This window comes from Salvelinus sp. IW2-2015, unplaced genomic scaffold, assembly GCF_002910315.2.
Source record: "Salvelinus sp. IW2-2015 unplaced genomic scaffold, ASM291031v2 Un_scaffold3023, whole genome shotgun sequence".
NCBI classification, from domain to species: domain Eukaryota; kingdom Metazoa; phylum Chordata; class Actinopteri; order Salmoniformes; family Salmonidae; genus Salvelinus; species Salvelinus sp. IW2-2015.
Genome location: NW_019944315.1, coordinates 1 through 26,765, shown reverse-complemented (window position 1 = coordinate 26,765; position 26,765 = coordinate 1). Strand labels below are relative to the sequence as shown.

General features: G+C 45.5%; 1 protein-coding gene across 2 annotated transcripts in view; it reads right to left on the bottom strand.

The window, feature by feature from the left end:
• The window catches only part of LOC112075195 (teneurin-3-like), a 59,707-nt gene extending 37,321 nt beyond the window's left edge, over positions 1-22,386 (bottom strand). Inside the window, exons 1-6 of one of the 2 annotated variants that reach the window (XM_070440800.1) lie at positions 22,237-22,386; positions 20,306-20,506; positions 16,579-16,764; positions 4,466-4,492; positions 1,878-2,024; positions 261-480 (exon numbers count right to left, since the gene is read on the bottom strand). In XM_070440800.1, coding sequence (XP_070296901.1) covers positions 261-480; positions 1,878-2,024; positions 4,466-4,492; positions 16,579-16,764; positions 20,306-20,506; positions 22,237-22,378 — 923 coding nt within the window. In that variant the 5' untranslated portion in view covers positions 22,379-22,386. The remainder of the gene's footprint in view (positions 1-260; positions 481-1,877; positions 2,025-4,465; positions 4,493-16,578; positions 16,765-20,305; positions 20,507-22,236) is intronic. The other variant, XM_070440801.1, reaches the window with a different exon arrangement.
• Between the last annotated feature and the right edge of the window lie 4,379 nt (positions 22,387-26,765).

Genomic DNA, 26,765 nt, shown 5'->3' with positions numbered 1-26,765 from the left:
ATGATTCCTTTTACGCTCAACAGAGTCATTTCATATTCGCACTCACTCTTGAATGGGCAAAAAACGATTCTATTCTTCTTACTATAAAAATATTCAATGTCTTTTGCATGACAATAACCGGCTGACAAAATGTCATGACCGCCACAGCCCTCCACACACACACACACGCACACGCACACGCACACGCACACGCACACGCACACGCACACACACACACACACACACACCTGTTCAAATAAAGGTGAAATGACAATGCTCACCTCTTGTTGAAGGGGTTGTCCCCGGTGATCACGTGGCTGCCCTCTGGTCCAACCAGGAAGCGGATGCGTTGGTAGAAGGAGCGTGCGGCATGCTGGGGCATCAGGCTGGACGGGCTCTGACTGATGATGTCAGAGGGGTCCGGGGAGCCGCGGCAGTACGTCTGGGTCTGACAGGATGTCTGGAGGCAACAGTCTGGGTCCATACAGTCAACCAGGCCGTCTGAGAGAGATAGAGAGTTATGAAGAGGCAAACAAGAGGAGTAAGGAATGGGATCCAGATCAGATTCTCTCTGATAACTCTAAAGGAACCAAATACAGTGAATTCACCAACAACATACTTTTCACCAAGTTAAAAACAAATCTACCTCCAGATGCTCTTTTTGTCAGGTGGTCAAGGGTTTGTTTTGTTATAAGTGGCTGTATTCGGTTGGGCTTTCAGAATGTGGTTGGCCGTGTTCCTGTGAGAGTGAATAGCAGGCCCAGTTGTTCAAAGTTATTAGTCAACCTCTAACCCCTGGCTGTGGTGACAAACTGCCTGGTTCCTCCATCCTGACTGGTGCCTTGGATGGGATAACTGTAGGCTAAATATACTGTTGGAGTCTCACCGTTAGGTAGGTTAGTGAGGGAGGGAGAGAAAGAGAGAGAGCAAGAGAGAGGGAGCGAGAGAGAGAGAGAGAGCAAAGAGAGTGAGAGACAGCGAGAGTGAGAGTGCGAGAGCGAGCGAGAGAGAGAGAGAGTGCGAGAGCGAGAGAGAGCGAGACAAAGAGAAAGAGAATGGAACATAAAGAAAGCGTGTGAAAGAAAGTGTGAGTGAGTGAGTGAGTGAGAAAGAAGGAAAGTGGAGAGGGATAGAGAGAAAGAGAGAGAAATAAAGGAGAAAGAGATCTCTCTACTACTTCAACAGCCTGCCTGCCTGCTGTTTTCCAAGGCCTTTTGTGTGGGAATGAGATTTGCTCCGTCTCCCACAGGTGACGCCCACAGGAAAGGGGGAGAGGGGGAGAGGAGAAGAGGAGGAGAGGAGGAGAGAAGGAGAGGAGGAGAGGAAAAAGAGCGGTGGAAGAAAGGAGGGCGGTAGGATGTGGAGCTCATGAAAGGCTGATATTCGTCTTTGTTAGGTTATTAAAAGCTCGGCGTACATCTGGCAACCAGCTACCACCGGGCGGGGGGGGGTGATAAAAACCTTGCCGCCGCGATTGACGCACCCCCACCTCGTCACTCCTCCACCCCTCCCTCATCCCCCTCTTCCAAAACTAATCAGGATGTGACTTGTTCCTTCTTCTACTTTTTTATTAACAGGCCTCTATAGTGGTGACGCCAGCGCCTTCTTCAGTCTGAGCTTTACAGAGTGGAGAGATCCACATGTTATGTGGTTGTGGGTTCAATCCCAGCAAGGATCACACACAATACGCACAGTTCAAATGTATGAACTCCCTGTACTGGAAGTGACTTCTAATGAAAATGTCTGGCATGTAACGTAATGTAGCCCAGAGCCAAAGACATATGTCCATTTTGTGACAACGTAATGTCAAATCAAACTTCTTACATCAGCTGATATCTCAAAGTGCTGTACAGAAACCCAGCCTAATGGACAATAAGGTTTTCTTCTACATGTCTCACCTCCTTCGTTATCCTTGCCGTCGGTGCAGAGGGTCTCCATGGCGACGTCGCACCCCGCCCCACGCCACCCGGACTGGCAGACGCAGTGCCATCCGTTCTGGTCCAGGGTACAGCGGCCGTTGTTGTTACACAGGCCTGGGCAGCCCTCTGTAGCAGACCAGAGTATGGAGAGTTAATACACACTCACACACATAGGAGGGTTGTGTGTGTATGGGGAAGGGGGGAGTGTGTGTGGCTGAGGGTGTGTGTGTGTGCGTGTGTGTGCGTGCATGCATAGGTGAGAATAAGGGAGGGAGAGTGTGTGAGTGCACTTGTGTATCTCATATCAACATTGTGGTGTGTGTCTGTATGTTGGTGCTTCTCTGTGATTCAGCATTGTGTGTGTGTGAACACATGCGTGACTGTGTCCTCCTTTTTCGAGATCACCCCTCTCAGTTTTTCGATGAGAACAAACAAATGAACAATCAACATAAACCGATTTAGATGAACAGGTAGATAACCAACCAAAATGAAAAGGTTTCTGGTGAACTTAACGTATAACCCGACAGTGTGACATATAATCAGACAGTTAGACAGGCCTGTGAAATGCACAGATGTTGTAAATTCACATGAACGATAGAAGCCTCGTGAAGAACCATTCGTCAACCTCGTTAACCGTTGAAGAATTGGAAAGAAAATATGAATTTGGCCTTAATTAAGTCAAGTAAGAGAGGATGTCAGAAATACAACTGTTGGAAATGGAAATTGAGTAGAGAGCAAAATGAATCAAAAAGCACCATACCCTACATAAGAAGAAGCCCAAATAAAACGTGTCATTAATTTCAGGGAGATTTAATAATGACAATGTCCCAAAATAGCCCAAATCAAACAGAATCAGAAATCAAAGAACCCAAACGAAAGACCTAAATCGATTTTCCTCTGCCTTCTTCAGTTTTTGATAGTAGTAGYTATTGGCACATCCATGTGAAGCTACAATACAATAGGGACACAAAGTATAGGGAGGGCTCTGGCTTGAGTCCCTGCCTCCACAGCTATACTTTATGCCTCGGTCACATTCCTTTACACAGAATAATAACAAACAAGAGAATAATACAATTGTAATCATATAGAAGCAAAGCCCAGGAGGAAGTGAAAGCAGCCCAGCGACTAGGCTAGACAGTCAGGAGGTCATACAGGCCGCGGATGCATGGAAACAGGACCAACAAGGATTTTCCAACAAAACGGAAGAACCATGTGTGAAGGGTGGTCAGTGGTGTGTAGGTTGCGTGTGTGTGTGTAGGTGTGTGTGTTTGAGTTTTGGGAATTCCAAACAAAATGGCAGACGTGTGTTTGTGTATGTGTGTACAGTATGCGTGTGTTTGTGTGTGTGTGTGTGTGTGTGTGTGTGCGTGCGTGTTGGAAACAGGTTTTAAGACAGACAAGAATGGAGATAACCAGAAAAAGGACCACAAAAAACAGTGAGAGACTGGTACAAAGACACGTTTACGCCGTGCTTCAAGACAAGAGATAAAGAAAGAAAGAAAGAGAGAGAGAGGGAAAAACAGGAGAGCGGAGAGTGATTGTTCATGACAATCTCCCTGGGGCTTTTGTATGAATTACCTTTAAATCCTGCGATTAGGGGGGGCCAAGGAAAAGGAGAAAAATTTGGGAAAGAAAAATGAACAAAAAAAACTCAGTACTTCAGTCTCTGTGAAGGAGGTTGCAGACCGACTGACAAACACATAAAAGGAGAGAGAGAGAGAGAGAGAGAGGAAGGGAGGAGGCAGGATTCCGTGGACATACTGTTGGAAGACAGGGGGATACAGAGAAAGGAAGACAGAGCGAGAGAGAGAGAGACTGATACGGAGAGATCACTCTGTGTGCGTTGGAGATAGCTCTGTTGGAAGGTCGAGGGTCGAGGGTTAAAGAAGTAGTCCATATCTCCACTTCAGCTTAAAGGTCTCCAATTCTTAGTTCTCTACAAAAGGCATTGATGGTGCTAGTATAACACCATCAATTTATTAAACAAATAAACATATAATCACGTTGTTTGGACGTTTTAAGGTGCCATTCTTCATTGTCAATTCGGGGAAAGCAAAAAACCAAACAAAAGAAAAGACTGACACGTATACAAAAAGCATTGAGGCAAAGCATCAGGGATAACACCCCTGCTTTAAGAAAAAAATGCCTAGTCAGCTACTGGAGCTTAGATGACGTTATTTCAATGTTATTCTATCGGGCCGCTGGAACGTTTGTGGCCTCGCCCGGTGCCCAACGCGTGGGCGTTCGAGAGCAGTGGTTGGTGGGTTATGTGGGCTAAAACACGCCCCAGTTCAGTTCTACCATGCCTGGTAGTTACCCATGCTCCAAGAAAGGACATGATATTGGATTTCCCCCACAGTACCAAGACATGAAGACATGAGAAACAAATAGTCACAGTGACAACAATAGAAGACTGAATCACTGAATCAATGAATCAATACATCAATGAATCGGAATCAGAGAAAAGAAAGAGAGAGAGAGGAGGGTTACTGGGAATCTATGGCCGGTCACATGTACCACAAAGCACGATGGGGGGAGGGGGGCAGAAGAAAGAGAGACCACAGTACCTTTGACTCTAATATCCGGATTGTGAGCTTGAAAGAGAAAAAAGGAGAGAGAGAGAAAGAGAGGAGAGCGAGCGGTTAAGGAGAGGAGAAAAAAACAGGGCAGACTATTTACCTGAGTGTTAGTAGTGTACTTACGAGCACAGGCGCCCTTACACACTCGCGCACACACACCACATGTGTTTGAAAATGTGATGGATATCCCATGTGACACAGAGTGTGTGTGGCCGCAACCATCCTCACATGTAAACCTCTAGGATTTCTCTCGGCGTTGTGACGGGGGGGTGGGAGAGCGGGAGATTAAATAGACGGAAGATACATACTTTATCAGACACTTGGCTTGTTGTGACGTATCAGCGTAGGAATGTTGTACGTATAAGTGTTGTACATATACATATGTGTGTGTGTCAATCTGTTGTCTTATATCGCCAACACCCAGTCCCTAAATTGCTTACACAATCTTAGATGTCGTTGCTATAACTTCACACTAACATACACACAAATTCCCTCAGATGTTGCTTGCTGTAACTTCACACCAGCTCACACATACACACACTGGCTCAGGTGGCAGCTTGATTGGCCGTCATCCTTTTCCCAGAGTGGAACAGGATCCCTTAACAGAACTAATGGGGCGTCAGGGTTCCCAATGAAACGTCAGGGTTAAGAAAACAGCAGCAATCATCCCTGAACCCTGAGCAAAGGGGCAGCAATTTACCAGCTAATTGCACTAAAGATTTCTCAGTTTACTGTCATATTCACCACATGGGGACAGGGAGGAGTCTGTGTGTGTGTGTGTGTGTGTGTGTTGTTGTGTGTGTGTGTGTGTGTGTGGTGTTGTGTTGTGTGTGTTGGTGTGTGTTGTGTGTGTGTGTGTGTGTGTGTGTGTGGTGTGTGTGTGTGGTGTGTGTGTGGTGCCTATGGGTCAAGCTGCAGAATTAATCAGCCTCTTATAGACATCAATGCTTCATTATTTGTCGGGACAATTCTAGGCGGCTGCTGATTAAAGTGACATTAATCTGGAAACAATTATTAATTCACAACGTCCAGACCCATTCAATCCCCACCCTGAGTAAAGATGGAGATGGAGAGGAGGAGAGGAGAGGGGATGAAGGGGAGGGTAGAGAGATGATAGGGGGAACGGAGAGAGAGGAGCAGAGGGGTAGATGGAGAGGGGCAGAAAGAGACAGAGATGGGAGAAGAGAGAGAGAAGAAGAGAGAAGGAGAAAGAAGAGAGGAGAGGAACGAGAAAGAGGATCAGTAGATGAGAAGAGAAGAGAGAGAGAAGAGAAGAAGAAAGAAGAAGAGGGTAGAAGGAAGAAATAGAGAGGAGAGGAGAGAGAGAGAAGAGAAGAGAGAGAGAGAAGAATGAGAGAGAAGAGAGAGAGAGAGAGAGATGAGAGAGGAGGAGAGAGAGGAGAGAGAGAGAGAAGAAGAGAGAGAAGAGAGAGAGAGAGAGAGAGAGAGAGAGAAGAGAGAGAGAGAGAGAGAGAGAGAGGAGAAGAGAGAGAGAGAGAGAGAGAGAGAGAGAGAAGAGAGAGAGAGAGAGAGAAGAGAGAGAGGAGAGAGAGAGAGAGAGGGAGAGAGAGAGAGAGAGGAAGAAGAGAGAGAGAAGGGAGAGAAGAGAGAGAAGAGAGAGCGGGGTAGAGGCACCGGCATGTATCCATTGATTTTAACATTATCTTAATTAACATTTACTGCGCTGGGGGCCTTTAACAACCCCCTCGCTCCAGAGTGTGCCTACCATAAAAACAGGGGGGCCTCCTCTTAGACTTGAATCTGCATTCAAGCCAAAGTGCTCCAGAACCCATTGAGGACAATTGAAAACACTACCCACCCCTCCCCAATCAATCCCCAACTTTTATTACTGAGCTATGAGACTATGATCCTCATTCACTTGATCTATAGTAGACGCACACACATACACACACCACACACACACACACAACACACACACACACACAACACCACACCCACACACAACACACACACACACACACACACACACACACCACACACACACACAACACACACACACACACAGTGATAGCGTATATAAACGGTAGTGTGTGGACTTGTGGCTTACACTGACGGAGCTACCAGCTGTTAAGAGAGAAGCCAGATCAGTGGTAACACAGAACAGCCATCAGCAGTACTGAGAGGGGGATTATGGGCTTCCTATTCCCAAGCAAAGTCTTGAGTGTAGCAGCGGTTAATTAACTATTGAACACAGTTACCGGAATTTTTGGCCTTTTGTGAATACATTTGACTATTTTAACTACAATGAGTTCACAAACCACTGTGTTTTGTGTGTGTGTTTTTATGAAACGCTAACCTTGAACAGTTTATTTTTCGTGTTTTAAAAGACAAATCACTACAAGGAATGCTACGTAGCTAGTAGCTGAATCTGAAGTTGAGGTGGGGAGGGACACAGAGACAACTCATTTTGGTCTCTCATTTCAGTGAAATATCATAGTAGATGGTTTGAATATGTTGTAACGGAGCGAGAGAGGAGTATATATGTGTGTGTTGTCTAGCGCGGGCATGGCAGCCTTGGATGATAATGAAGCGAACCATCAGGCGATACACGTGGACACTGCAGCAACACAGTAGAACAGAACAACCACACAGGACATCTGGGGAGAAATAGAACCAGACACACAGACATCTGGGGAGAAACGAAAGACAACAGACTCTGGGGAGAGAACAGACCACAACACAGCAAGAACTTGGGGGAGAACATACAACGCAAAACACACAGACACCTCGGGGAGAAACAGAACAGACACACAGACATCTGGGGGAGAAACCAGAACAGACAAAGCAGACATCTGGGAGAAACAGAACAAGACACACAGACATCTGGGGAGAAAAGAACAGAACCAGAGACACACAGACATCTGGAGGAGAGACACAGAACAACAGAACACCACCAGACATGACATCTGGGGAGAAAACAGAACCAGACACAGCAGAAGCATCTGGGGAGCAAAGCAGAAACAGAGACACACAGCATCTGGGAGAGGACACAGAACGAATGACACACACAGACACTCTGGGGAGAAACAGAAGCAGACACTACAGACACATCTGGGGAGAAACAGAACGACAGCACAACATCTGGGAGAAACAGACAACAGACGACACACAGAATCTGGGGAGAAACAGAACCAGACACACAGACATCTGGGGAGAAGAACAGAAGCAGACCACAGTCACTCTATGGGGAGGAAACACAGAAGAGAACCCAGACATCGGAGAAAACCGAGACTGCCTGGGGAGAAACAAGAACCAGACACACAGAATCTGAGGGAGAACAGAACAGACACAGATCAACAGTAGACTGGGGAGAAACAGAGCAAATCCAGACACAGAGCCAGTCCTGGGGAAAACAGAACCAGACATACAGACATCTGGGGGAAATCAGAACCAAGAACACACGACAAAAGGTCTGGGAGAAAAAGAACCAGACACAACGATAGATCAGACATCTGGGAGAAAATAGAACCAGAACACCAGACGGGGAATAGACAGACACCGACATTGCGAGAAACAGAACCAGCACACCAGACAGCTGGGGAGAACAAGAACCAAGAACACCTAAACGCGATCCTGGGGAGAACAGCACAGACATCCAGCACACAGACAGGTGGAACAGACCGCAGAAACACAGCATGGGAGTAACGCAGTTCAGGCATCTGGCGGAAGTGAACAAACAGACACACAGACATGTGGGGAGAAGAATGAACCAGACACACAGATCTGGGGGAAAACAGAACAGACGACACAGAGACATCTGGTGGAAAACGAAGGTCCACGAGCACACAGACAGCTGCGGGAGAACAGAACCTATGACACCCAGAGATTCCACCTGGAGAAACACGAACCAGACCTACCAGGACATCTGCAGGATGAGTGAAACGACAGGCAGACACGATGGGAGACACAGACAGCACACAGAACATCTGGGGAGAACCATGACACCAGACACCCATGAGCTGCTGGAGAAAGCCAGGAACCAGACACAGCAAGACATCTGGGGAGAAACAGAACAGGTCAACGACAGACAGACATCTGGGGGAAGAACGCGCAAAACTTGGAAACAGCGAACGGACACACAGACATCGTGGGGAGAAACGGACGAACTCACGAACCACACAGACATCTGACGTGGGAGAAACAGACGCAGACGAACAACGGACAGACATCTGGGAGAAACAGAAGACAGAACACACCAGAGATCTGGTGAGAAAACGAATGACACACAGAACAGTGCTGGGACGAAACAGAAGCAACACACAGGACATGTGGGAGACCAACAGAAACACAGAGCCCACGGCGAGAACATCTGGGTGAGCCAGTGAACCAGACTCACGAAAGTCTGGGAGATCACAACAAGACACAGAGCCTCAGGGGGAGACAAACCAGATATACTCCATAAAGCATCCAGACATATCTGGGGAGATAGAAACGAACAGACCAGAGCATTCTGGCGGAAGAACCAGAGACAGAACACACCACAACATCTGTGGGGAGAATACATGACACCGGACACTCAAGGAATCTGGGCGAAGAAACAGAGACCAGACACACAGATCCATACATAGGGACAGAAGCAGACAGCACAGACATCGGAGAGAAACAGAATCAGCACAGATGGGGAAAAGAACCAGACACACAGACATCTGGGGAGAAACAGAACCAGACACACAGACATCTGGGAGAAACAGAACCAGACATACAGACATCTGGGGAGAAATAGAACCAGACACACAGACATCTTGGGGAGAAAAGAACCAGACACCACAGACATTCTGGGGAGAAACAGAACCAGACATAACCAGACATCTGGGGAGAAAAGAACCAGACACACACGACATCGCGGAGAATAGAACAGACAACAGACATCTGGGGAGAAACAGAACCAGACACACAGACATCTGGGGAGAAACAGAACCAGACACACATACATCTGGGGGATGCCAACACTCCAGGGGATAAGCAGGACCAGAGAGGAAAAAGACCAGACATACACACATTCTGGGGAGAAATTCCAGACAGACAGACATCTGGGGAGAAACAGAACCAGAAACACACATCTGGGCGAAGAACTGAACCGAGACAGTAACAGGACCAATCGTGGAGACAGGAGAAACAGCAGACAGACACACAACATCTGGGAGAGAAAAAGGAACCAGACACTACAGATACTGTCTGGGAAATAGACGCAGGACTACAGAATCTGAGGCGAAATAGAAACCAAAATACAGACAGTCTGGGGAGGTAAGAACAGACACACAGAGAGAACCAGACACCCAGACATCTGGGGAAGACAGAAAGCAGACACACAGATACATCTGGGGAGAACAGAAGACAGACACACAGACATCTGGGGAGAAACGCAACCAGACACACAGACATCTGAGGGAAAACAGAAACCAGAACACCAGAATCAGGCGGAAAACAGACAACGGCACGACACTCTGGGGCGAGAAACGACGAAACCAGACACACATACATCTGGGGAGAAACGAACCAGACACACAAGACATCTGGGGGGATACAGAACGAGACACGCAAAATCGGGGAGGAGAAACCAACCAGACACACAGACATCTGGGGAGAAACAGAACCAGACACACAGACATCTCGGCCGAGAAACAGAACCCAGACACAAAGACATCTGGGAGACGAAACAGAACCGACACACAGACATTGCTGAGAAACAGAAAACCAAGACAACAGACATCTGGAGACAGAGCAAGCACAGAACAGACTGCGAGGACCGACAGACACTGAGCAAAGCAGTGAACGCCCATCATCTGCTTGTGGTCGTGAGGCAGACTGCAGGACAGACGCTAGCTGGTCAGTGTTGGTGTGTTGTGCAGTGTGTCTGTGTGATGCTGTAGTGTGTGTAGCTGTTCGATGTTGTGCTGTCTGCTGTTGATGGTGTGTGGCAGTGCTAGTCGGTCCTACGTGACACAAATGGTATTGTAGGCTAATAGTGTGTCGTGCGTGCGTGGGGCGTGCGTGCGGTGCGCGTCGTTGCGTGGCTGTGCGTGCGTGCGTGCGAGTACTGGCTCGTAGGCGTGCGTGCCGTGCGTGCGCGAGGAGGGTAAGGAGAGGGAGGAGGGTAGCGGAAGGGGAGGAAACGAGTTGGTGTTCATGGTACAGAGTGTCTGTAGAGGAGAGGAGACGTTTTGCAGGTGCTAATGCCATATGATGTGTGTACAGTATGTGTGTCTGTGTGTTGAGGCATGTGTGGTGGTGCTGGCTGAGATATTGCTGGCTCTGCAGTGCTATTCTGGGCGATGGAGAGATGTGAGGGTGGGAGGGAGGGAGGGATGACTGACCACCAGTCTAGCCCCAGGAGAGGAAGGGCAGAGGGGGAGAACAGGGAGCCTGGGATGGGGTTCTGGAGCTGGACTGCTGAAGAAACCTTGGGGCAGTAAGTYTGCAGTTTCCTGGTTCTCAACTAATACACTCAGTCTCTGCCTGATCACCAGCTGCACTTCTCAGAACACACACMCACGCACCCACATACACACATGCACACACAACAATATTTTAACAATATTCCATACGTTACTTTAAAATCAGTCTCWGTCCCTAATGGCACCCTATTCCCTAAACAGCGCCTATAGGAGCGATTTGGGACACGTCTTCAGTGTAACTAAAGGAGACAGACCTACTGATGAGGTATTCAGAAGCCATAATAAGAAGAAGAAAAAGCAGAAGAAGAAGCAGAAGAAGCAGCAGAAGAAGAAGAACCTGTGGCTCTCTTAACAAAACCTGATGTCTACAGAAGGAACGAGGAGCATTGTGCAAGTCCATAAAAATTTACGTTTCTATCCTCCGCAGAAGAGTATTTTGGAACGCTGATAAAAAAAGATCATATGAGATCTTGGTTATTGGACGTGATTGTTATACAAACACATAGATGATTCAGTCTGTTTACTGTAACTCAAATCGTCAAGGGAAGACATTGTTATCGGTTTGTTGCTGCAAAATCCTTAGCAAACTCTTACATAAACTTGACATCATTTATTTCCAAGGAAGCACAAACGATTTCAGCCAATTGAAGTTGTTTTCTATTAAACAAGGATACTTCCACGTCTCAGAGACATCGACTCATTTGCTGCATTTTGCAAGCCGGAACATTAGAGTAAAATCAAGGACACTATTTTACCATCTCAATCACACACACACAACACAGTGACAACTTACTCAACCTATCATCACTGTGTTTTGTATGGAAAAGCAATACGCAGAGTAGAAATGAGCGGTGGACTACTTCCTTAAAGCCACTCAAAATGGAGATGCACCAAGTCACCTTGTGTGAGACAACGACAGAGAGAGAAAGAGATMGAGTGRSGTCTRAAATTATTGACACCCTCRATAAATATGGGCAATAATGACTGTAGAAAATACATCTGTGAAATAGTGAGCTATATTGAATGCTAAAAAAATGGGGAGATTATTTTATACTAATACAATTGCTCAGAGAAAAATATTTTGTTTAACAAGTAATATCTCAAAAAGGTAGRGGTCAAAGATATTGACACCCCTAGCACGCAATGACTACATCAAGCTTGTAGTCCAAACTTGTTGGATGCATTTGCTGTTTGTTTTGGTTGTGTTTTGGAGTCACTTTGATTGTAAATAAGAATAGAACATGTTTCTMAACACTTCTACATCAATGTGGAWTMTATCATGAGACATGCGATCGTGAATAACGATGAGTGAGAAAGTTCCAGAAGGTCAAAAGATCATACCCTCAAGACATGCTAACCTCTCACTGTTACCAATACCGGGGGACGTTAGCATGTCTTGGAGGTATGAACTTTGACCCTCTGGAACTTTCTCACCCATCATTATTCACGGCCGCGTGTCTCGGAGGAGAGGAGAAGACGACTTAATAACTACTGTGCTCTTCTCCTCTCTCATTCAACATTTGCTATGGAGGAAGGGTGGGGGGGGGGGTGTGTGTCTGTAGTAGAAAAGTCATGAAGGAAGGAGTAGGTAAACGTCACTGCCTCCTAACTCTCAATAAGTCTTCATGTTGTTATACCGTAGTTCCACTGCATATACAGTGGCAAGGAAAAGTACCTGGATTTCTGAATAAATTGGTCATAAAATTTGATCTGATCTTCATCTAGGTCACAACAATAGACAAACACAGTCCGCTTAAACTAATAACACACAAACAATTATACGTTTTCATGTGTTTATTGAACACACCGTGTAAACATTCACAGTGCAGGGTGGGAAAGGTATGTGAACCCTTGGATTTAATAACTGGTTGACCCTCCTTTGGCAGCAATAACCTCAACCAAATGTTTTCTGTAGTTGCGGATCAGACCTGCACAAMGGATCAGGATCAGACCTGCACARCAGTCAGGAGGAATTTTGGACCATTCCTCTTTACAAAACTGTTTCAGTTCAGCAATATTCTTGGGATGTCTGGCGTGAACTTCTCTCAAGGTCATGCCACAGCATCTCAATCGGGTTGAGATTAGGACTCTGACTGGGCCACTCCAGAAGGCGTATTTTCTTCTGTTGAAGCCATTCTGTTGTTGATTTACTTCTGAGTTTTGGGTCGTTGTCCTGTTGCATCACCTAACTTCTGTTGAGCTTCAATTGGTGGACAGAAAGCCTAACATTCKCCTGCAAAATGTATTGATAAACTTGGGATTTTCCATCGATGATAGCAAGCTTTCCAGGCCCTGAGGCAGCAAAGCAGTCCCAAACCATGATGCTCCCTCCACCATATTTTACAGTTGGGATGAGGTTTTGATGTTGGTGTGTTGTGCCTTTGTTTCCCCACACATAGTGTTGTGTGTTCCTTCCAAACAACTCAACTATAGTTTCATCTGTCCACAGAATATTTTGCCAGTAGCGCTGTGGAACATACAGGTGCACTTTTGCAAACTTCAGACGTGCAGCAATGTWTTTTTTTGGCTTCTTCCGTGGTGTCCTCCCATGGACACCATTCTTGTTTAGTGTTTTACATATCGTATACTCGTCAACAGAGATGTTAGCATGTTCCAGAGATTTCTGTAAGTCTTTAGCTGACACTCTAGGATTCTTCTTAACCTCATTGAGCATTCTGCGCTGTGCTCTTGCAGTYATCTTTGCAGGACGGCCACTCCTARGGAGAGTAGCAACAGTGCTGAACTTTCTCCATTTAGAGACAATTCATCTTACCGTGGACTGATGAACATCAAGGCTTTTAGAAATACTTTTGTAACCCTTTCCAGCTTTATGCAAGTCAACACTTCTTAATTTTAGATCTTCTGAGATCTCTTTTGTTTGAGGCATGGTTCACATCAGGCAATGCTTCTTATGAATAGCAAACTCAAATTTTGTGAGTGTTTTTTATAGAGCAATGCAGCTCTAACCAACATCTCCAATCTCGTCTCATTGATCATTGACTCCAGGTTAGTTGACTCCTGACTCCAATTAGCTTTTGGAGATTAGCCTAGGGTTTCACATACTTTTTCCAATCTACACTGTGAATGTTTAAATGATGTATTCAATATAGACAACAACAAAAAAAGCACRCTATGTGTGTCTATTGTTGTGACTTAGATGATGATCAGATCAAATTTGAGGACCAATTTATGCAGAAATCCAGGTAATTCCAATGGGTTCACATACTTTTTCTTGCCACTGTAATAGACTGTCTAACTGGTGTTCTATTGAGACAGCGTGATGATATAGTAATTCAAACCAGAGTTGACTGAACATTACACTAGACACTCTTTGTTTGAGTTGTTTGAATAAGCGATTGGATAAGAACATACTGTATAGTATGTGGTTTGAGGGGGGGGGGGGGTTGTACTGTGATTGTGTACGAGGCAATGCGGTGAGACTGTCCGGGGTCAGAGCGGGGTCGAACAAACACACAGACATCTTAGCTGGGTGATTGACAVTTGGTGGCAGCAGTGGGATCTGTCCCATACTAAACATTCTATTTTGTTCTGCTGTTCTATCTGGTTGATGTCCCTTCCCCTTTGGTGGAAGTCATTCTCCTGCTAACTTCTAGCCCCAACAAAAATACCCCTTTCTCTTCAGCAGACACAAATGATGGATGGTGGCCTTCACCACCTCTGACACGCTACTCTGAAACAGGAGAGAACATCTCAAGGACAGAGAGGTGGAACTTTTAAGGACACTGACTCACGTCCCAGGCAACCCCTGCAGTGTTTCAGTTTCAGACTAGGGCTTGAAGGAGCATCCTGCCTTTGTATTTTGGTGTCTGAATGCTAAGAAAAAGTGCCTGAAGACTAAAAATGAGCCAAAAGGTGTTATTTTCAGGGGAATTCGGCAGCTGTAGGTGCTTCCTTCATAGGGCCAGCCAGAGCTAACCAGACACATTATTGACACAGAAGAAATKAACTCTATGATGATGAGTAGAGTGAGTCAGTGTGAGTCAATTTTTTATGTGTGTGTGCAGAGTGTGTCACGAAACCTGAAAACACACCTGTCGCATGCTTCCCAGTCAAAACAGTGTGCGAATATATTATGACAAAATGATGACTTTTTGTTCGTTTTGGTGTTCGGCAGAGTTTTTTCCGGCTGTTTTTTCGGGCTAGTTCTCATGCACATTTTGCCTCTTGAGAAATAATGTACCAAATGTCTTAGTTAGATGTAAAATTGCGCGACTAAGACCTCTGCAAATCCGTCAAAATTCATTACGGATTTTTTTATTCATCTTACAATAAGTAGGAGTATTTTGAGGAAGTCTTACTGGGTATGTTGTTGCTATGGCGTCTCAAGAGGGACAAACATTAATATTGCCGAGTTCTGCTAGGAGCAAACCCAACCTAGTATGCGGGCTCCTTAACTCTAAAGACCGCTAAATGAGTGGGGACATCATGCTAAACTCTATCTCGACCGCTAAATGAGTGGGGGACACCATGCTAAACTCTAACTCGACAGCTAAATGAGTGGGGACATCATGCTAAACTCTAACTCGACAGCTAAATGAGTGGGGGACATCATGCTAAACTCTAACTCGACCGCTAAATGAGTGGGGGACACCATGCTAAACTCTAACTCGACAGCTAAATGAGTAGGGGACACCATGCTAAACTCTAACTCGACCGCTAAATGAGTGGGGGACACCATGTTAAACTCTAACTCGGGCTAATTCATCGGATTATTCGTTTGAATAATGGACCAGATCCTAATAAAGACGGCCACCCACAATGGGGGCCCGTTCAGTCTGTCAACGAGATCTGCTCCAAAATGTTGACTAATTGAGTGAAGCAGAATGACGCCTCAAAACACATCCCTGCTGAGTTTGTGCTGCCGAGATCGAGGCAGAACAGAACACGAGTTCTGTGTCCGTGTGTGTGAGGAGAGAACATGCATTCTGCTCCGCAATCGACTTAATATCAGGGAATCAGGAGACAAAACAAGATTTGCTCGATAACAATTAAGTAGGTTTTGTGATGTAGGGGTTGAGAGGGAAACAATTAAACCAAACATGATTTCTCAGTTCTCTTTAGTGCTCGTATCTTTGCATCGTATAGAGGAGGCTTTGGCCTGTTTCAGTGTTTGGTGTTTGTTTCACACCCGGCTTAAAAGCTAAACAGCAACGCGCCAGGCATTTACAACCCTGCTCTGTACCCTCTTGTTAAGACGGAGAGCTTGGAACAGGACACACACACAGTCTATCTTCTCCACACTGCCTTAACTACAGTAAATGTCAGTGTTTTGATAGAGGTTAAAGGTCAGCAGCGGCCCATGGGGACTCTGCAGGCCTTCTTAACACAGGTAACGTGAGTGACTACAAAGAGCAGGCTGCAGAGTGGGAGGGAGTTAGCCAGGCCCTTGTAAAGAAATGGATGGAGAGGTTAGAGAGGAAAGAGGAGACTGGGATCAGATGCTACTTCAGCTGGCTGTTCAAAGCCATATAGACACGCAGGTTGGAGTCTTCCATGGTGTGAGAGCTGGGGGAATCATGGATGGACAGACAGCTTCAGAGGTAGAGGAGTGTGTGTGAGAGAAAACGTGTGTATTTCCTTGTAACAATGTCTTTAATTGTCGACCCATATGATGTATTCATGTGTATGTCCACTGTAGGCATGTGTATTCTTCAGTAGACCTACCGATGTTGCAGTGCTCTCCGGTCCAGCCCTGGTTGCACTCACACTTGCCCTCCTTGCAGACTCCGTTCTTAGTGCACATGGGGTGGCAGGCCTTCTGGTCACAGACCGTTCCTGTCCAGCCCTCCTCGCAACGACAGCTGCCCCCGAAACACACGCCGTGGGAGCCGCAGTCCACCACACACACCTCTGTACACACACACACACACACTCACACACACACACACACACAACACAACACACACACACACACACACACAACCACACACACACACACACACAACACACAACACACACACCACACACACACACCACACACACACACACACACCACACACACACACACACACACACACACACACACAACAAAGAAGGAAATGTTAAGTGTCAGTGTGTAATCGCTAGCTAGTTATCTGTGTGTGCTAGTAGCGTCCATTGTGCAAAGTGACGTCACCCGCTTTGAGACCTAGAAGTGGTTGTTGAAAACACATTCATTTCCTAACAAACAAAACAGACATAAGGTTTCATCTAATCTCTGTTTCAACTGTAGCCAGGCAGGGTCTTCGTTGGCACAATGCTTCCACTATTGTGTTTTGGGCTGGCAGCGGGTGGGGTCGGGGTCGGGTGTATGGTTGTATTAGTAGCCTGGTATTTGTCAAATAACACCTTGCTTGCTGACACGTCTGCCCGTGGCTGCACGTCTGTCCCCCGTGGCTGACACGTCTGTCCCCCGTGGCTGACACGTCTGTCCCCGTGGCTGACACGTCTGTCCCCGTGGCTGACACGTCTGTCCCCCGTGGCTGACATGGTGTAGCATGAAGAATCTGGGAGTATTGAAGGTTCCTGGGTGGGTCACGCACGGTGTGGGGGTGCGTGGTCCTGTGGTGGGTCTGAGGTGTTGGTGTTGGTATTATGGTGTGTGTGGTTGTGTATGCGTGCGAGTGTGGGGGGGGGGGGCCAGAAGGTGTTGAATCAATTGAGTATGGACAGTTCAGGCTATGAGAGTAGACATATTGAACTTTACCTCAGACAGGGTAAGAATAGGATAAGGGTAGAGGATGGGTAGACACTGTTAGCCAGCCATCCAGCCAGACACAAGGATTCCCACTGTGCTTGAACCAGAATGGCAACCAAACCAATCAACCACAGATAAATCCCTCCTGCTGCAGTGGGGCCCATAGATGGACGCCTGCACACAATCTGGGCTTTGGTTTGGTACAGACTCCCGACTGATGGAATGTTGTCAGTTGAGAGGGAACTGTTTTTGTCTCTGTTCTGTTCTTCAGAGTTTAGACCATTTGAACCAGAAGTGTGGGTTAAAATTCCACCAATCACTTTTAGCTCTGAGTTGAAGTGACACTTGTTTTCCATTCTGAGCCTTTTTGTTGCAGTTACATTAAGAAGACAGGAGCGCCTTTATTGATACGACCTTGAAATATAAACTGAGCGGAGCGGTGTTTGAATGAATTGTTGTTTGCACAAAATATAAGAGAGACACTCAACACTTGACATGACATTTTTGTCATTTAGCAGACGTTCTTATCTAGAGCGACTCACAGAAGTGAGTGCACTCACTTTCGTACTGGTCCCCCGGGGGAATCGAACCCACAAACCCTGCCGTTGCAAGTGCCATGCTCTGAGCCACAGTCTACATTGTTTTGTCTTGTGTCTGTCTTGGCAGGTCTGTACATACAGACAGACAGTCAGGATTGCAGGCAGCAGATGTCTGGTAGGGTGAAGACTACACTCAGACAGACCCCACCCTGGTTAACTACTGAATACAGTATCTACATCTTACTGAAATAGTGTCCTGTAGAAACACAACCCAGTAGAAGGGATCAGACCTGTGTCAGAGAGTTCAGAACAGATCACTGTAGTAATACTGGTTGTATGTTAACTCCAGTGCTATAGCACGGGTACAGGAATAACAGCATCTGAAATGTTGTCACTTCCTGGACTCTTTGCAGGACAAATAATCAACCGTAGGACATTTGCTATCAGACTGTGGCTAAGAGAAGCAATTCCGGTTGAAGTCAGTGGCTAGATAGAAGACATTGATTGAGAGGAGTTCTCTTAGACTAGCTATCAGTCAGTGGCTAGAAGATCAAGAGGTTCATCTCAGGTAAGACCACAAGACCAACAGACCCCCGACCGCTCAGTCTTTCTCGGTGTCTAAAGTTCCATCAGCCCCCTGGAGGGGCTTCGCTCAGTGTGAGCCGCCGCTGCCTGTGGCGAGCTGCCATTACCGTTGTGTGTTTGTGAGTGTGTGTGAGAGAGAGTGTGTTGTGTGTCAGGAAGTAGCGCTGATCGTCACTGTCATCGCCGTGTCGCTGGGGCGGTGTGTGTATGGGTATGTATGTGCGAGACGTGGCGGGCGCTGTCTGAAGCAGGGAGGAGGGAGGGAGGGAKGGAGGGAGCGGCCTGGAGGGTTGACCAGACTGAGGCTCTGGTCACGTCTGTCTGAAGGTCACCGTGGACAGCCCCAAAAATATTTAGGTTATCTCCGATTTTTCGGTCAATTCTCACATAGAAATTTCATCGGGAGGAAGGATGTTTGACATGCTTTTGACATTATTACCTTTAAAAAAAATTATGTGAATGTGTGAATCACTCCGCCCACTCTGGAAAGTCGATGTGTAGAGCATATTGTTCCAAACCATACAAGATAAAAAAAAGGTTACTTTTGACATATAAATATTTCTATATTTTCTATTTTTTATATCAGAATCTCCAGGATTATAATGACACCAAGATGTTGTCCGTATCGTGCACGGTTCACAGATCAGACGGTCTTACACAACGCATGTATAGGCCTAAAAAGGAACTCAAATTTCCACTTCCTCCTGATTTAAAAACAACTAAAAAAGTGGGAGAAATGTCAAACATCCGTCCTCCCAATGAAGTTCTATATGAGAACTGCCAGAACAAATCAATATTGTCGGGCTGTCCTGGTGTGGAATCGCCCTCCATTCTCTCTCTCTTTCTCTCAGTCTCTCTCTTTCTCTCCATCCCTCCCTCTCTGTTCTCTAGTAATTAGCAGTGCAGTCTTATTTAATTTAAACGCAGTGTAATTAACAAACCCACGGCCCTTGCTCTCCCTCCATCCTTCCTTTTCTTTGCTGGCTGAGCCAGTGTGTTAGAGGCAAATAAACACAGCTTTCTTTGAAATGAAAAATGGATCAGATCGATGTGCTCTCTCCTCTCTAAGCCCAGTTAATATAAAAGTCACACTGCGGCCTTCATAACAGCATTAGTCAACAAAGCAGCAGTGAAAAGAGAGAGATGAAGAATGAAAGAGACAGTACAGTAAAAGAATATAGATGGTCAGGCCATGGCACAACTGTGTGAGAGAAGCTCTGTGAACGTGAATGACATCTTTACTAGACAACCAGCTATCTCCACGTAGTGAATGAGTAGTAGCTAACAAATGACAGGCTAGCATGCTAATGTTCTAACAACATACCAAATGTAATACTGCTAAGTTAATGAGAGGCTAACATGCTAATTTTGCTAACAACGTACCAAATGTAGTACTGCTGAGTTAATGAGATGCTAACATGCTAATGTGCTAACAACATACCAAATGTAATACTGATGAGTTAATTTGAGGCTAGCATGCTAATGTGCTAACAACGTACCAAATATGTAGTGCTTCTGAGTGAAGGCTAGCATGCTAACAACTAATAACCTTTACCAACGTTCAAACAAGGTGCTCACACCAACAACGTACCGACGGAGCAGTCGGGRCCGGTCCAGTTGGTGTCGCAGGTGCAGGTGCCGCTTTCGCTCTGGTAGGTGCCGTGGCCGGAGCACTGGTCGGGGCACATGGTCTTGAGGGTCTCACAGTTGGTGCYCCCCCAGCCCGGGCTACAGTGGCACTCCCCGTGGATACACACACCATGGRCYGAACAGCCAGGGTCCAGGCAGTCCACTGGAGGGAGGAGGGGAAGGAGAGAGAGGTTGATTTGTCRCAATCAATTCCCAACCAACTGCTGTCACTTTGGATTGTTGCACAGAGCAAATGTAAACATACAGTACACAAACACTCACTGTGGAACTGTGGAATTGTGTTTGTGTGTGTGTCGGCGTGTGTGTGCTAGTTAGCAGTGGTGCGCGCTAATAGCGTTTCAATCGGTGACGTCACTCGCTCTGAGACCTTGAAGTAGTTGTTCCCTTTGCTCTGCAAGGGCCACGGCTTTTGTGGAGCGATGGGTAACGATGCGTCGAGTGTGGCTGTTGTTGATGTGTGCAGAGGGTCCCTGGTTCGAGCCCAGGTAGAGGGGATGGAAGCTATACTGTTACATKTATACTATCTCTGGGTTTGTGAGTGTCTACAGCTCAGCGTTCAACACCATAGTGCTCACAAAGCTCATCACTAAGCTAAGGACCCTGGGACTAAACACCTCCCTCTGCAACTGGATCCTGGACTTCCTGACGGGCCGCCCCAGGTGGTAAGGGTAGGCAACAACACATCTGCCACGCTGATCCTCAACACTGGAGCCCCTCAGGGGTGCGTGCTTAGTTCCCTCTTGTACTCCCTGTTCACCCACGACTGCGTGGCCAGGTACGACTCCAACACCATCATTAAGTTTTCTGTCTCACCGACAACGATGAGACAGCCTATAGGGAGACAACAACCTCTCCCTCAATGTGAGCAAGACAAAGGAGCTGATCGTGGACTATAGGAAAAGGAGGGCTGAACAGGCCCCCATTAACACCGGCAGGGCTGTAGTGGAGCGGGTCGAGAGTTTCAAGTTCCTTGGTATCCACATCACCAACAAACTATCATGGTCCAAACACACCAAGACAGTTGTGAAGAGGGCACGACAACACCATTTCCCCCTCAGGAGACTGAAAAGATTTGGCATGGGTTCCCAGATCCTCACAGGTTCTATTGTGCACATGTGACAAATAAAATGTGATTTGATTTGTCTGTTGATTCCCAGCAAGTTGCCTGGAGCTGATGCTTGTTGAGCTGCAGTTACTTCCCTCTGCTGTCTTAGTGATGATGGGTCTTAATTTGTCCATTGACTACTGACAGGGTCACAGACCTCACAATAACATTCACTGCGAACTAATCGCATTAGCGTCGGTTTGTGGTGTGTGTGTGTGTGTGTGTGTGTGTGTGTGTGTGTGTGTGTGTGTGTGTGTGTGTGTGTGTGTGTGTCAGTAGGAGGAGGTTGGCAGAGATACATTTTATTGAGCAGCGAAGATGAGATTTTCTCCCATAGGGAAGTGCAATAATTGGATCTAATGTACAGACAGAGCTAGCCTTCTGATGAGTTGTTTTGTAGGCTAGCGTAGCAGGTACATGCCAGGAAAGTTTAGCTAATCTAATATTCTCCATTCTCTGTCAGTGTGTGTGTGTGGTGCATGTGTGCGTGCGTGTGTGAGAGCGAGTCAGTGTGTGTGTCTCAAGCCACGCATCGATGGGGACAGCGATGTAATTATTTGCTCTGTGAAATAGAGAGTAGCAATTGTTTCTGTAATACTGAACTATTGGCTGGCGGTAACGATTATGATGGTGAATGCTGAGCAATCAAACACTGACTGGCTGACAAGGAAGGACGAGCTGAAGAGGATGTGTCTGATCACAAACACACCGAGGAGAGAAGGAAAAGTGCAAATCAAAAGATCCCTCTAACAGGACTGATCTCTTACCTTCTTCACAGTTGTCTCCCTTGTATCCGGTGTTGCAGGCACAGATGCCCATGATACAGATGCCGTGTCCCCCACAGTGGATGTCTATACACTGGTTGCTGGGCACGTCACACTCTGTCCCCTTCCAGCCACTGAAGCACATGCAGCGACCCCTGGGTACTGGCCGTTACCTGCACAGCACGGGGCATGAAGCTGCAAAGAGACACAGAGGGACAATGGATGTTAGTTGTATAGCGATATATATGTGCATAAATACACACCACGAGCTACACATATATACAGTATGCACACTCACACATGCATATGGCAATAGTCTCATGAGATATATGTTCCATTTAAACGATTTGCAATATTGTAATACATGTTTTTTTGTTGGAGTAAAATATGCATATACATGAGGTCACCAGGTTAATGAAGCCCATATACAGGGTATACTAGGTTAATGGAGATATATTACAGGGTGCACCAGGTTTAATAGAGATATATACAGGGTATCAACTAGGTTAATGGAGATATATACAGGTGTCACCAGGTTAATAGAGATATATACAGGGTATCACTAGGTTAATGGAGATATATACAGGGTGTCACCAGTTAATGGAGTATACTACAGGGGTATCACTAGGTTAAGGAGATATATACAGTGTGTCACCAGGTTAATGGAGATATATACGGGTACACTAGGTTAATGGAGATATAATACAGGGTGTCACCAGGTTAATAGAGAATATACAGGGTATCACTAGGTTATAGAGATATTACATGAGGTCACAGGTTAATGAGATATATTACAGGGTATCACTAGGTAATAGAGATATATACAGGGTATCACCAGGTTAATGAAGCCATATACAGGTATACTAGTTAATGGAGATATATACAGGGTATCACCAAGGTTAATGAAGCCATATACAGGGTATCACTAGTTAATGGAGATATATACAGCGGTATCACTAGGTTAATGGAGATATATACAGGGTATCACTAGGGTAATAGAGATATATACATGAGCGTCACCAGGTTATGAAGATATAACAGGGTATCACTAGGTTAATAGAGATTATACAGGTATCACTAGGTAATGGAGATATATTACAGGGTATCACTAGGTTAATAGAGATATATACAGTGTATCACTAGGTTAATGAGATATATACAGGGTATCCTAGGTTAATGGAATTATACAGGGTATCATGGTTAATGGAGACTATATACAGGGTATCACTAGGTAATGAAGCCATATACAGGGTATCACTAGGTTAATGGAGATATATACAGGTATCACTAGTAATGGAGATATATACTGGGTGTCACCACGGTTAATGGGATATATACAGGGTATCACTAGGTTAATGAAGCCACTATACAGGGTATCACTAGTTAATGAAGCCAATATCAGGTATCACTAGGTTTAATGGAGATATATACAGGTATCACAGGTTAATGGAGATATATACAGGGGTCACCAGGTTTAATGGAGATATATACAGGGTATCACCAGGTTAATGAGATATATACAGGGTATCACCAGTTAATAAGATATATACAGGGTATCACCAGGTTAATAGATGATATATACAGGTATCACCAGGTTAATAAGATGAATATACAGGGGTATCACCAGGTTAATGGAGATATATACAGGGTATTCACCAGGTTAATAGGAGATATTACAGGTATCACAGGTTAATGAGAATATACAGGGTATCACCAGGTATAAAGATATAAGGTTACACCAGGTTAAGAAGATATATACAGGGATCACTAGGTTAATGAGATATACAGGGTATCACTAGGTTAATGGAGAATATACAGGGTGATCACTAGTTAATAGAGATAGATACAGGGATATCACCAGGTTAATGGAGCCATATACAGGCTGTCACCAGGTTAATGGAGATAATATACAGGGTATCACTAGGTTAATGGAGATATATACAGGGTTCACTAGGTTAATGGAGAGATATACAGGTATCACTAGTTAATGGAGATATATACATTCGGTATCACTAGGTTAATGGAGCCATATACAGGTATCACTAGGTTAATGAAGCATATACAGGTATCATAGGTTAATGGAGATATATACAGGGTTCACTAGGTTAATGGAGATATATACAGGGTATCAATAGGTTAATGGAGATATATACAGGTATCACTAGGTTAATAGAGATATTACATGAGTCACCAGGTTAATAGAGATATTACAGGGTATCACCAAGTAAAAAGATCATATACAGGGTATCACCAGGTTAAGAGAGATTATACAGGGTATACCAGGTTAATAAGATATATACAGGGTGTCACCAGGTAATGGAGATATATAAGGGATCACCATGGTTAATAGAGATATATACAGGGTATCACCAGTTATAGATTATATACAGTGTCACAATAGTAGATAATACAGGGTGTCACCAGGTAAATTAGAGATATTATACAGGCTATCACAGGTAATAAGATATATACAGGGTATCAACCAGGTTAAGAGAGATATACAGGTCACCAGGTTAATAAGATATATACAGGGATCACCAGGTTAAGAGAGATATATACATGTACAACCAGGTAATAGAGATACAGGGTATCACCTAGGTAATAGATATTATACAGGGTGTCACCAGTAATAGAGATATACACAGGTGTCACCAGGTAAATAGAGATATATATACAGGCTATCACCTAGGTTAATAAGAAAATACAGGGTATCACAGGTTAGAGAGATATATACAGGGTATCACCAGGTTATAAGATGATATAGGTATCACCAGGTTAATGGAGATATATACAGGTAGTTCACCAGGTTAATAAGATATATACAGGGTATCACAGGTTTTAAGAGAAGTTATATAGTGAGACAGAAAGGGACAACAGGTCACTTCAGCAGCTCTTCAGTATCATTCTGAGGGAATATAGCAGAGGCTGATGAATAGTGATGGATGGAGGACATTAACTTTCTAATGACTTGTGAGACCCTAATGACTTTCTCTTTGTTTTAGCTCCAGTCAAGCACACACTATTGCATAATGATGAAAGGGAGATGGAGAGAGCCTCTTGATGGAGGTAGTACTTGGCAGAACGCAGAGGTACTGACTGCCTTGAATCACAATGTGTGTGTGTGAGTGATGTGAGTGTGAGAGAGAGAGAGAGAGAAGAGAGAGAAGAGAGAGAGAAGAGAGAGAGACGAGAGAAGAGAGAGAGAGAGAAGATGGAGAGAGAGGCGTGAAGATTGATGTGCCTGAATCAATACCTCCAAAGGCTCTGTATTACTCGCCGGAACAATCTACAGCCAATTACGGGAGGTGATAGTGGGTTTACTCCTCTCAAATGGCATGTATGCATTGGTGCGTCTTACCTCTGAGCAATCAGCCAAGGAACCCTGGGAAGCAATGACACGTTCCAGACAGACAGTCACCGTTGCATGGCAATTGTGGGACACTCCATAACGGGACTCTGAAGACAGAGAAGAGAGGAGAGTGTTAGTGAGTGTTTGTGTGAGTTAGAGATGTGCATACAGCCACAGAGAGAACAAGACGGAGAGAGTAGCGACATAGATAATGCGAACGACGCCCACATCCTGAAATAGAAGACTGATAATTAGCCAGGCAGACCAAAGTACCACACACGTACGCACACACACCCTCTCCCTGCCTCTATGCTCTAATCACCACCACCCCCATATGCCTGGTTGAGACAAACTGGGTCTCTTTGCTTGCCGTAGCCCACCAATCAACACCTTGTTACCACCAATCATCCAGCTCACACTCCCAGCACTCCTCTGTAGCTACAAGACGGACAGAATATTACCAGCCTTTTACCATCTCGCTCCTTCTATCTCTCTCTATATCTCTTTCTATCCCTCTCTCCTCCACATTATCAGGCCAATATTATCAGCCTTTTACCATCTCTTCCTGTCTCTCTCTCTATATCTCTTTCTATCCCTCTCTCCTCCACATTATCAGGCCAATATTACCAGCCTTTTACCATCTCTTCCTGTCTCTCTCTCTATCACGCTCTTCCCCCAATCATTCTGTCTTCTACATCATTGGGCCAAAATGACCATGCTTTTCAGCCCTCCCTCCTCCTCCCTGTCTCTCTCTCTTCTGGGTACATGAACCAGGTTAGGAGAGGGAATTAAGGTATTGAAATGATTTCTCGGAAGTTGTACCAGGCATGTCAAAGCGTGTTTCAGTAAATATCAAGCCAACACGCTAGATCCATGTACTGGCAAACAGGACTTCTCAATATAGCTAAAAGGTTCAGGCTAAAGGTTGAGAGCTGGTGTGTGTGTGTGTGTGTGTGTGTGTGTGTGTGTGTGTGTGTGTGTGTGTGTGTGTGTGTGTGTGTGGGTGTGTGTGGGTGTGTGTGTGATCTGTTGATGCTGTGCTGTGGGGTTATTTAAGGTACTCTTTAAAGAGGTAGAGTTTCAGACTCTTTCCAGAACAACAGAGAGATGTGGAAATGCAATACACAAGATATTAATTCAGGTCAAATGTTTCCCACAACGCCCACACAACCCTCCCACAACC